The 12,832-nt window shown below is 49.6% G+C and overlaps 2 protein-coding genes across 6 annotated transcripts in view; both read right to left on the bottom strand.

Moving 5' to 3' along the window:
• Positions 1 to 12,832, bottom strand: part of PDE1B (phosphodiesterase 1B) — a 657,058-nt gene that overhangs the window by 191,021 nt on the left and 453,205 nt on the right. The window lies entirely within an intron of this gene.
• LOC117357327 (uncharacterized PE-PGRS family protein PE_PGRS54-like) lies at positions 1,960 to 7,755 on the bottom strand. Of its 2 annotated transcripts, XM_033937710.1 has the most exons (3): positions 6,474 to 7,755; positions 3,992 to 4,084; positions 1,960 to 3,036 (listed from the first exon to the last, which is right to left on the bottom strand). In XM_033937710.1, the coding sequence occupies exons 1-3, from the start codon at positions 7,615 to 7,617 to the stop codon at positions 2,456 to 2,458; spliced, it is 1,818 nt and encodes a 605-aa protein (XP_033793601.1). In that variant the 5' UTR covers positions 7,618 to 7,755; the 3' UTR covers positions 1,960 to 2,455. The 2 variants fall into 2 exon arrangements, with proteins under 2 accessions (XP_033793601.1, XP_033793603.1); XM_033937712.1 differs by lacking the exon at positions 3,992 to 4,084.

Below are 12,832 nucleotides of genomic sequence, written 5' to 3'. Positions count from 1 at the left end.
GGGCTAGGGTGGGATTGGGGCGGGGTTGACAATTAATAGATGTCTCGTTTTGATGAAAAAAATAAATGGTCACGCTAATGATGCTTGCAGTAGAAACTGAAGTTTTCAGTGTGTGGCTTTTGCACTAGTAAGTTCAAAATGAAACTTTCTGGAGGATGAAAGCTCTGCTTCTCTGGACAACTGCAGAAAGGAGGTGGCCAGCAGCACTGCAATTTTCACCCTTTTAATCCAGTTGATGTTTTAAAAGGCATAAACTCCTTTACCAACTTCTGCTACTTGAACATCTATATATATATAAAATCGGAGGTATGTGTGTATGTATATGTGTATGTGTCGCGATCACGCAAAAACGGCTTGACCGATTTGAACGAAACTTGGTATGCAGATCCCTCACTACCTGGGGTGATATGTTCTGGGGGTCTCGCGGCCCACTTGCACACGTGGGCGGAGCTACAAACAGAAAATCAGATTTCACACATTCATGTCAATGGAAAAAATGTAAAAAGCTGCCACCGCAAAAACGGCTTGCCCGATTTGAACGAAACTTGGTATGCAGATCCCTCACTACCTGGGGTGATATGTTCTGGGGGTCTCGCGGCCCACCTGCACACATGGGCGGAGCTACAAACATAAAATCAGATTTCACCCATTCATGTCAATGGAAAAAATGTAAAAAGCTGCCATTCTCACAGTAATTCAAAAACGGCTTGACCGATTTGAACGACACTTGGTATGCAGATCCCTCACTACCTGGGGTGATATGTTCTGGGGGTCTCGCGGCCCACCTGCACACGTGGGCGGAGCTACAAACAGAAAATCAGATTTCACCCATTCATATCAATGGAAAAAATGTAAACAGCTGCCATTCTCACAGTAAATCAAAAACGGCTTGACCGATTTGAACGAAACTTGGTATGCAGATCCCTCACTACCTGGGGTGATATGTTCTGGGGGTCTCGCGGCCCACCTGCACACATGGGCGGAGCTACAAACATAAAATCAGATTTCACTCATTCATGTCAATGGAAAAAATGTAAAAAGCTGCCAATCTCACAGTAATTCCAACTACCTGGGGTGATATGTTCTGGGGGTCTCGCGGCCCACCTGCACACGTGGACGGAGCTACAAACATAAAATCATATTTCACCCTTTCATGTCAATGGAAAGGATGTAAAAAGCTGCCATTCTCACAGTAATTCCAACTTTAAAACACTTTCTATGACACTATAACCACTAGGGACATTGTTTCTATTCTACCACGGACACCATACATATAGAGTTTGCATGTTCTAACTGTGTTTGTAACTGTTTCCTTCATGCACCCCAGTTCATAATGTTATAACATCGGGATCTGGATAGTCCCTTCAGTTGTCATTATCCCTCCTTTCTCTGCACCCCACCCACATCAATAACACCAAACACATTACTGTGGTAAATAGCCGCAGCTCTTTATTAAAGCACATTAACCAATAAATTAACTTGCATAAATTAACATCATTAACATATTGAACCTCAATTAACAATCAACCTCAGCAAGCTCCTCCCGAGCTACCCTGTGTAAACAGTACCTTTGCCCCCGACCCCGCCACCAACAGCAAGTGTCTGAGGGGTGGCATGACCTCATGCCCCTTTAACCCGGGTCACCTGACCCCAAGGCACGGCTCCCAGCCGGCCCACCGCTCATCGCCGGATGAGCCCCAGCACCCAGTAGCTCGGGAGACCCGCCTCCCAAGCCACTCAATCTCATTAAAGGGAGGGAGGGTGGGCAAATTCTGCCTTGGAGGACCTGCAACGAACTTAGTCCTCCAAGGCTCGTAACTAAAAACCCTCTGCAGAAACGCCCCCTTTCTCCACACTACCCTACCCCTGCCTTTCCTTTTGGCGCGAACCCCTCCCCTCCTTCGATACCCTTCTCCTTCTAACGGTTCTCCTCCCCCCCCCCTTCCTATCTTGCCTGCATACAACCCCAGGGCCTCCCAGCCCCGTGTTAAACTCCGCCCTTTGAGACTAGCTCTCGTGCTCCTTCTAACATCGGGATCTGGATAGTCCCTTCAGTTGTCATTATCCCTCCTTTCTCTGCACCCCACCCACATCAATAACACCAAACACATTACTGTGGTAAATAGCCGCAGCTCTTTATTAAAGCACATTAACCAATAAATTAACTTGCATAAATTAACATCATTAACATATTGAACCTCAATTAACAATCAACCTCAGCAAGCTCCTCCCGAGCTACCCTGTGTAAACAGTACCTTTGCCCCCGACCCCGCCACCAACAGCAAGTGTCTGAGGGGTGGCATGACCTCATGCCCCTTTAACCCGGGTCACCTGACCCCAAGGCACGGCTCCCAGCCGGCCCACCGCTCATCGCCGGATGAGCCCCAGCACCCAGTAGCTCGGGAGACCCGCCACAGGCCTGTACCACACAGGCCCTCCCCCAAAAGAGCAGCGACTATGAACGATCACTGAGGAACTTCTCACAACTGGACGCGAAATCATCCAGCAGAAGATCCAATCCCACATCCGACAAGTGAACCCTATCGGTATGATACAAACCAAGACAATTAACGTCCACCCAATCATGCTGTATCTGCCACCCACCGTGACCCACCACCCATTTCCCAACTTGCCTGTTGAGCTTGGCCAGGCCCCTTGTCCAACGCCGGGACACTATACGACTTGGACGAGGCACTATGTCAGACCATACTAGCAACACCCCCGGGAACCAATCCCACACCACCCGCAGATCATCTTTGATCCTATTGACCAAATCCTTTCCCGTCAATGCATCCACATCATTCCCCCCCAAATGTATCAGAAGTATGTCAGGATGACTAGTCCGAGATCGCAAATCAGTCAATAAGACCAAAAGTTGACTCCAATGCATCCCGCGTTGTCCCCACCAGGAAACACGAAGTCCCAAATGCCCCAGTCCAAGATGACGGCCACCCGGGCGGATACATGCACGTTCACTAGCCCAGTGGATGAAAGAATGGCCCACGATCCACAGAGAATAGGAACAGGAACTGGGAGCTGAAACAGAAAATAAACAAAACAGATCACACCTACTGCCAATCCCCTTATTGAGAACCTCTCCCCGCAACACTCCCGGCCCCAACCCCCTCACGACGAATATAACCCCGAAACGCATTCGAAACCCAACGACCCAATCTCTGAATACCCTCCCCCGACATACCCGCCCTACTAGCACTCGTGGCAGCACCTATCCGGAATGAATGAGTTCCAAAATCCGCCGGATTCATACCACAACGTGCTAGCGCTAAACTCTGTACCGCCCGAAACTGGTAACGCGTCAAAGGCGCGCCATCCGCATGCACAAACAATACCTGAGAGCTAGTGGGACGAATGGCCAAGTAAGTACGCAGCCGGAGAACCGGACAAGACAAACAGCCAGACACAGCATGCAGAACCACCCAGTGCCCAACCCCATACTGATCCGTCTTAGAACTGACAATATGCAGCCTTAAAACCGAATCCTCCACAGTCACATGCTGAATCCGAAGGCCCCGCGGAACCACTCCCGAAGCCGGACCTACGACTAACTCACTAACCCTTAAGGCACCAAAAAAGGCAATGGAGAAAGCCGCCTGAAATAAACAGGCCTCATACGGCGAGTGGGCCACCTCCGGCAATACCGCCAACAAACGTAGGAGTAGCTCATGCGTCACGGGCAACCTCGAGTCACGCGGCTGTGGCAACACACGTCCTAACGCCCGAAGCAACCGTTGAACCAAAAAACTAGAGACTGGACAAGCCCAACCCAATGCCCTGCAGAAAAAGGCAAAACCCGCTAATTGACCACGAACTACACCCCGGGAAACCCGATTCCGAAAAGAAGACAACACGAAATCCTCTAATAAGGATTCGGCCACATCTCCCGGACACCAGCCCCTATCGGCTAAGAAAGCTGCCACAGACCGAAAACCCGCTGAATAATGGGACCACGTAGAAGAGGCTACGGACATACGGAGCATCTCCCAGACTCCTTCCCGACCAGGCTCCACAAACGCGCTGGCATCCGTGAACCTTCTGCTCGAGCTCCTGGCGCCAGCCGACGAAACTGCAAAAAATTGAAACGAGACAAAGCATCAGCAATGCCATTTTGCAGACCCGGAACATGACGAGCACGAACAAACAAATTCAGACGCAAACAGCGCAAAACCAACTCCCGCATGAGCGCATTGACCGCCAAACATCGCGCCGCCTGCCGATTAACGACCTCCACTACTCCTAAATTGTCACACCAGAACACCACCCGTCTATTGCGCAAGACCCCAGACCAGAGCTCACAAGCCACCAGGAGCGGAAATAATTCCAACAAGGTAATATTCTTTGTGACGCCGGACCGCACCCATTCCGCAGGCCAACGCTCGGCACACCAGTCACCATTGCAATACAAACCGAAGCCAACACCACCCGCCGCATCAGAAAATAGCTCAAGATCAACGCTAGAAAGCTCAGGCGCCAGCATCGGTACCGTACCATTAAAATCCCGAAGAAAAACGGCCCACATACGCAAATCAGCACGTACACCCGCCGGGAGACGCAAAAAATGATGACGATCCCGTACCCCAGACGTGGACGCTGCCAACCTACGCGAAAAAGCCCTACCCATAGGAAGAACTCGACAGGCAAAATTGAGAGACCCCAATAGAGACTGAATCGTGTGCAAGGTAGACTTAGGAGCCTGAATCACCTGCTCTATGAGTCCTAGCAGTTGACGAACCTTCAACAGAGGCAGCCGAGTAACTAGAGCCTCTGTGTCCAACTCTATCCCCAAAAAAAACCAAAGAAGTAACCGGCCCCTCCGATTTGTCACGCGCTAAAGGCACACCGAAATCCTCCGCCAAGTCCTCAAAAACCTGCTTAAGACGCGCACAAACCCCGCTACTCCCTGCACCTATAAACAAGAAGTCATCCAGATAATGCACAACAGAGTCAACACCTACCTGCTGAACTAAAACCCAATGCAAAAAGGAACTGAACATTTCGAAGTACGCACACGAAATGGAACAGCCCATGGGCAAACATCGGTCGTAAAAATACAAACCCTCGAAACGAAAACCCAATAACGGATAAGCCCGCGGATGAATAGGGAGCAATCGGAAGGCCGATTCGATATCCACCTTCGCTAACAAAGCACCACGTCCGACCGATACGATAAGCCTCAATGCACTATCCAAAGAGGCATAACGCACAGTACAAAGATCCTTTGGAATACCATCATTAACCGACCGACCCAAAGGCCGAGACAAGTTATGAATGAGACGATACTCCCCAGGCACTTTCTTAGGGATCACCGCCAAAGGTGAAATCTTCATCCGAGAAAAAGGTGGAACACGAAAAGGTCCCGCAATACGCCCCAGTTGTATTTCCGCAGACAACTTATCCCACACTACACCACGTAAAACAGACACCGAAGATGAGTTCTGCACACGCGCCGCCGTCACCTCCCCCAAAAAAGGAATATCAAAACCCTCTGTAAACCCGGCCTCCAAAATACCCGCCACCCTCCGCCGACTATAGCTATGCAACCACGGGCGCAAAGCACCTACCCGAATCGGAGTAGGCACATCCACCACCACATCACTTGCCGACCCCCGCAGCTGCTCCACCGACACGTTTGGGACATTTAAGAGCCGAATGCGATTGACCACAGACGGAGCAGGCATGACGAAATTTACAGTCGGAGAAGGGACAGTTGGATTTATTAAATTTCCAACACACGTCGGACCCTGCTGAAGGACTCCCCCCCGACCCGCCGCGAAAGGGCCGGACGCTCCCCGGAGTCCCAAAAGTCCGCCCTGGCATACCCGGTACGGATTTGGAAGCCATATGCGTAAGCCATAGATTCACATCCTGAGAACCCCAAGACATGAAACTATTTTCTTCCATTTTGTCTCTGAAGGCTTCGTCGTAATTCAACCAAGCCCACCCGCCGAAACGCTGATAGGAATCCAAAATCGAATCCGCATATGACAATAATAAACCAGCATCCTGCGGATTAGCGCGTCCCCACACACTCGCTAATCGCAAAAAAGCCCGAATCCAATTAATAATGGAACGAGCCACCGGAAAAACTTTAACCTCCTTCCCGTCACGCTTGGATTTCCTATGCCGCTTCCTATGGGCTCTACCCTCCATGAGGCGAAAAATATCTAAGCAGGATCGCCGCCGAATTTTCCGCCGCAAATCCCGGGGAACCTTTTCCCACAACTCGGTAAGTGCCACTAAAGCCGGGGCACCCCGAACTTCCCCTGTAGAAGCTTCACCACTACCTACCCCAGCAGCTTCAACACCACCCGAAGGACCGGCTTCCACCGAAGAAGAAGACGTAGAACCCGAGGAGGAAGACCCAGACGAGGACGAAGAGGAACCCCGACGCCGACGCCTGCGCTTCTTACGCCGCGCCCTCCCCCCACCAGCAACCTGAGCAGGCGCCTTGTTACCAGTAGTAGAAGCTCCCGACACTCCTGCAGACACTCCAGAGACGCCTTGGCCAGCAGTCCCCACCAAGGAAGAGACATCAGAAGCTTGAACCGAGCCGCCACGAACAGCAACCTCAGGCATCAGGGATGAACTGGGGCCAGAAACCGCAGCGCCTCCGCCAGCAACTGCACCAGCAGTCAGCGCCGATCCGCGCTCCGCACCAGAACCGCCAGGTCGCTCTGCAACTCCGGGACTGCCCACTGCTCCCAATCCATCCGTCTGCACCATCTGTCCTCCCGGAAGGATACACGCCACCTGTGGAGACCAAGAAACAGAGGCAGGACCAGGAAAACAAAACCCCGGCATACCAACAGGGACACCCCATCCAGACCCATAACTACACCCTGGCATCAGCCCCAAGCCCATATTACCCGGAACACCCCCTCCCCATTGAGAAACTGAAGGCATCAAACCCCCACCCGAGGAGGAAGCACCCCAGGAACCCGCCCCCCAACTCGGAGACCAACTACCGGAAAAAAGACCAGGGAACGGACCTGCAGGTACCCCCCCGGCACCGGACATAAAACCGGGAGCACTCATACCCCTACCCAAACCTAAAGCCCCAGGCGACCCACAGGAATCACCAGGTCCACCCGCCAACAAACCCGAGAAAAGCTCTCTAGCACCCGAAACCCCAGAGCAAGAAGGCTCAGATACTCCTGCTGCCATAGACCCTACCCTGCCCCCCATACTCACACCACTCCCCGAAGCAATATCTCCAGCCACCTCCCTGCTAACCGGCATATTCCTGCTCACACACTCAGCACTGGCAACCGCCGCTGAAGCCCCGCCCCCCGACGAATCCAACGAACTGCGGCCGGCCGGAACAGCTCCCTGCACACTGCCCGACGCCTTAGACTTACGGCGGGCCTTCCCCCCCCCAGGAAGGAACCCCGAACAAGTCCCCCTATGGCCTCCCGAACCGACAAGGGCTAATGCTCTCAGCGCTTCCTCTTTTGAACGTCGTGCCGGTTGCACACGCTCCTCTACTGAGCAGACACCCACCTGCTCCAGCGTCTCTTCCGCGAACGAGTCCCCGGCCAAGAACGACAATTCTGCCTCCTCCTCCTCCCCACAGACCTCCGCCCGACTGGAAGACGCCATAGTAACACAAGTAAGTGAAAAAACGTCCGGTAATAGCCAAATTCTGCCTTGGAGGACCTGCAACGAACTTAGTCCTCCAAGGCTCGTAACTAAAAACCCTCTGCAGAAACGCCCCCTTTCTCCACACTACCCTACCCCTGCCTTTCCTTTTGGCGCGAACCCCTCCCCTCCTTCGATACCCTTCTCCTTCTAACGGTTCTCCTCCCCCCCCCTTCCTATCTTGCCTGCATACAACCCCAGGGCCTCCCAGCCCCGTGTTAAACTCCGCCCTTTGAGACTAGCTCTCGTGCTCCTTCTTACATTACATGAGTACTCACATATGCTGAACTAGGAACACAGGTTCCATTCTGAACCGGGAAAAAAATGCATGGAGTTTCTTTTCAACCTGAGTTTCCACATATTGAGTTGTTTAAATCAGTGTTCTTCAACCTTTTTACACCCGTGGACCGGCAGAAAAAAAAGAATTATTTTGTGGACCGGCAAACTACTAGGACTAAAATTTAAAAATCCCGTTTCCGCCCCATCTCCGTGAGCTCGGTCCCCACAAATCATCTGATCCCATCCACACAAGCCTCAGTTATGATTTTATATTGAATGTATTTTATTAAAGTATAAAAAGAAACAATATTCTGTAGAATTGTCATTTTATAAATACAAATAATTCAGAGCAAGGATCAACAAAACCCCTGTCTCCCCTCCCCTTCACATATATCCCCTCTACTATCAAGAAAACTGAACAAGCCAAATTATTACAGAATGCTACACAGAAATATCATGCTAACAGAATACTGAAGTAACACATGACAGGAATAGTTTTAGGGGAGTGCAACTAGGGCAACTGCCCCCTGGTCAGAGAGCGCCCTAAGCCAGCTGAAAGCTAAAGAAGCACTGCCTGGGTTTTGCAGTCCCCAGTTATGTCTAACACCAGCTCTAGCAGGATATATATTTCAAATCTGATATATTCTAATCACAAAATAGAAATAAGATTATTTTTTTCTACCTTTTGTCATCTCTGGTTTCTGCTTTCAATCTTTTTTTCACTCTCTTCCTTCCAGCGTATGCCCTCTCTGTCTCTTCAATCCAGCATCTGCCCCTTCCATCCACTATCTGTCCTCTCCCCCTTCCATATGGTATCTGTCTTCTTTCTATGTCCCTCTCCCCTTTCCATCCAGCTTGTGCCCCTCTCTCCTATTTACATGATTCATTCCAGCTTCACTGCTCTCTTCATTTTTATCTCTCCTACACCAGATCTATCATCGTTGTCCCTCTGCTTATTTTTCTGCTGACCCCTTCCTATCATCAATCTCTCTACTTTCTCATGCCTGTGTCTCCCCTTCCCCTCCTCTAATCTCTCTGCCAGCTGTTTCCTTCCTTTTTTCATTCTCCCTTCCCTCCTCCTCCTGTCCAGCAGTAACTCTCTTCCCTTCCTCCCCTCCCAGCAGCATCTCTCCGTCTCCCTCTCCAGTAGCAGCTGTCCCTTTTTTTTCCTTGCCCAGCAGCTTCCCAGATTCCTTTCCCTCCTCCCCTCCCAGAAGCATCTCTCCTTCTTCTCCCTCTCCAGTAGCAGCTGTCCCTTTTTTTATCTTGCCCAGCAGCTTCCCAGATTCCTTTCCCTCCTCCCTCCCAGAAGCATCTCTCCGTCTCCTTCTCCCTCTCCAGTAGCAGCTGTCCCTTTTTTTCCTAGCCCAGCAGCTTCCCAGATTCCTTTCCCTCCTCCCCTCCCAGAAGCATCTCTCCTTCTTCTCCCTCTCCAGTAGCAGCTGTCCTTTTTTTTCCTGGCCCAGCAGCTTCCCAGATTCCTTTCCCTCCTCCCCTCCCAGATGCATCTCTCCTTCTCCTTCTCCCTCTCCAGTAGCAGCTGTCCCTTTTTTTTCCTGGCCCAGCAGCTTCCCAGATTCCTTTCCCTCCTCCCCTCCCAGATGCATCTCTCCTTCTCCCTTTCCAGTAGCAGCTGTCCCTTTTTTCCCCTGCCCAGCAGCTTCCCAGACTGATAGTGGTTTTCTCCCCTCCCAGCAGCTCTTCTTACTTCCCAGTGCAGCGATTCACGAATGCAGCCTCGGGTCCTTTGTTGGGTCGCGCCGCCTCTGAGGAAAGAGGAAGTTGCATCATCAGAGGCAGCCGCGATTCAGCAAAAGCCCCGAGGCTGCCTTTGTGAATCGCTGCGCTGGGAAGTAAAGGAGAGCTGCAGACAGGGGAGAAAGCCACTGTCGGAGGCTCCCCAAGATCTCTCCGGCCCAGCGCACGCTTCCGATGCTGATCTTGCCGGTCCTGCGCGGACCGGCAGGAAGTTCAAATGAGTCAATCTTGCCGGTCCTGTGCGGACCGGCAAAAATTTCCTGCGGACCGATACCGGTCCGCGGACCGGCGGTTGAAGAACTGTGGTTTAAATCAATACTGAAACTTTTGGATGCCACTTATTCCAACAGATCTTCCTTTTCAGTTTAAGAGATTGCAAATTCCAGTGAGACTTGCATTCTCTATCACAATCAACAAATCACAGGGACAGACTATTACATACTGTGGAGTGGATTTAAGATCCCCCTGTTTTTCCCATGGACAACTCTATGTTGCTTGCTCAAGGGTGGGTTCACCCAAGAATTTATATGTTCTTGCTCCTGGAGGTGAAACTAAAAATGTTGTTTATAATCAAGTTTTGTGTTAGTTGTATTGTATTCATTTTGTCAAATATTTCACATTATAATTTGAATATTGTACTTTTTATAAAGCTGTAAAAAAATAATTTCATTCACCACTATAAAGTATCTTTATTTGAATCCATTTACAGTGTTATTGCTATAATTAAATACCCGTGCAACGCCGGGTCATCAGCTAGTACAGAGAATAAAATTAACTTTGTGGAATCCAGGTCACAATAGCTTGTCTAATACACTAGATTTTTTTTTCTTTCAGTAAGTACTGCTTTACATTTATGCTGAAGGATCATAAATATAAGACACCTTGAAACCTATTCTAAAGAGAGATCATAGCTAACAAAAACAACTCAGATTGATTGAAATACATATGTACCAATTCGGACAAAATCGGATTTTCTTTTTACTATTTTCCCTTTTCATAACCATGTCTTCTCCATCACTAGAGTTACCAGATTTTGCATCTGGATAAAGAGGACACGTGGTCCCGCCCCATCCCTGGGCCCGCTCCGTTCTGTCCCCGGTCCCACCCCACCCCATTCCACCCCCACGCAAACTTCGTCTTTTCGGACTGAGTCTGGAGTGCGTCTACGCATGTGCAGATGTGACATGATTACATTGCACGCATGCACAGATGCACTCCAGACTCGACACTGACCTCAACAGCTTTTCAAAACCTGGACAAAGTGCCAGATGCCCAGGAAAAGCCATCCGGCTAAAAAGAGGACATGTCCGGGTAAATCTGGATGTCTGGTAACCCTATCCATCACCTCCCTCAGGAGGGCATTCTAGACATTGACCACCCTCTCCATGAAAATGAATTTCCTGTGTTACTCCTAAGCCTACTAAACTGCAACCTCAATTCGTGTCCTCTAATTTTACTGTTTACCTACCTTCAAATGTTGTCAACCCAAGTGGCCAAAATATCCTTTACTCATATGTAAAGCATATACCACTTAATATGAAAAATACACCAAACAGGTAGCATAATCTTGTTCGGGAAAAAAGGCCTCAGATTCGGAGCATATGCGTAGTCCTATCATGGACTGATATGACTGAAGTATGGAGCTGTAACATTACGCTGACCGTTCAGTCCATGATAGGACTACATGTATGCTCCAAATCTGAGGCCTTTTTTCCTGAACAAGATTATGTTACCTACCTTCAAACCCATATACAGCTCCTACAGCAGCTCCACTCATCCAACTCTTCTCAAAGGCATGGTCTACCTCCCATAGAACCCTTAACAGGATACTACTAAACCTTCCCTGAACAAAGAATCTCTAAGTGAATTTTTCACTCCATGCTTACCTTCCTAGGAATGAAAACTTGGAATGATCTCACTGAAACGACCAGAATAGAACCCAACTACACCACATTCCGGAAAAAAATGAAAACCAACCTCTTTGACACTTGAACTTCTCAGATCTTCCCCTGCTCAAAAATTTCCCCTTTTTCTCCTCCCCTCACTCTCCCCTTCTCTCTCCACTCCTCTCTCTTCTCTTTGTAAGTCGCCTTGAGCCTGCCTAGATATGTGCGATGCAGAAATAGAAGATTAGATTAGATTAGACATCAAGACAGAGAATAAATGCATCAGAGCTATTCAAGCAAAGAAAGAAGAGGAAGGGAAAGAGACATTTGCCCAAGACTCATGCACTCTCTTCTTCAAACTGAGCCCAGGGCCGGAATGCTCTAAAATCGCCATTAAAATCCTTTGGGTCACTGTGGGGCCGGTAAATGTCCAATTTGAAAACGGCAACTGATGTTCAATTTTGCATGCAAATGACTTTCGCGGAGGTCCGCTGTAATCCCATCGGATCAGTTGTTGCAAAAGTGACTGACACTTTTGCAACAAAGCCCCAAAGCAGCATCCTGCCACTCAGCTGTTTGGGGCAGGAAGACTTCCTTTTATAAAATGGGCACAGATGTGCATGTGTTACACATGCACAATATCTGCCCCCATTAAAAAAAAATTGACAGGAAGGATGCCCACACCCAGACCCCCCCCCAACCCCGAATCCCACCATGTAAATCGTCAGGAGGGATGTGCACTCCCTTCTGCCTCAGTCACCCGGAGACCCCACACACAAACACACACCCGACCCCACTGTGAAAATCAGCAGGAGGAATGCCCATACCCTCCTGCCTTGGCCAGCCGGACCTTCCCATACATCACAATCCAACCGAACTGACTCCTCCATACCTTATTCAAAATAGCGGGCCTGGGATGCACTGGGAGAGGCCTAAGGCACTGACTGGCTTAGGCACCTAAGGCCACTCCCATAGGAGTATTAAAAACTGGCACTTCATTTGTGCATCATGTGGGCATCGATTGGAATGCTCATTTTAAAACTGATGAGCTCGTTTTAATGTATTTACACACGATTATCGGAAACTACTACAAACTATGGAAAAGACTGTGATTTGCCATTTCGTACATCGATAGCTTAGTAATTTGATGCTAAACCAGTTAAAACTGTCGATCGTTAAATGCACGGTGAGTTTTGTACATCTAGGCCAAGGTCTTTAAACCCAGTTGGAACTTGGGTAATGACTGCTCAGAT

This window comes from Geotrypetes seraphini, chromosome 3, assembly GCF_902459505.1.
Source record: "Geotrypetes seraphini chromosome 3, aGeoSer1.1, whole genome shotgun sequence".
NCBI classification, from domain to species: Eukaryota; Metazoa; Chordata; class Amphibia; order Gymnophiona; family Dermophiidae; genus Geotrypetes; species Geotrypetes seraphini.
The sequence above is the reverse complement of the archived record's forward strand: the minus strand, read 5'-3'. Positions and strand labels throughout refer to the sequence as shown.

Excerpts from the sequence above, each read along its gene's own strand:
- LOC117357327 (XM_033937710.1), bottom strand. The coding sequence starts at position 7,617 with ATGGCGTCTTCCAGTCGGGCGGAGGTCTGTGGGGAGGAGGAGGAGGCA. Across the intron at positions 4,085-6,473 it reads GTCGGGAGCTTCTACTACTG|TTTCGTCGGCTGGCGCCAGG; the intron begins GTAACAAGGCGC and ends AATTTTTTGCAG. Across the intron at positions 3,037-3,991 it reads AGGAGTCTGGGAGATGCTCC|CTCCCAGTTCCTGTTCCTAT; the intron begins GTATGTCCGTAG and ends TTTCTGTTTCAG.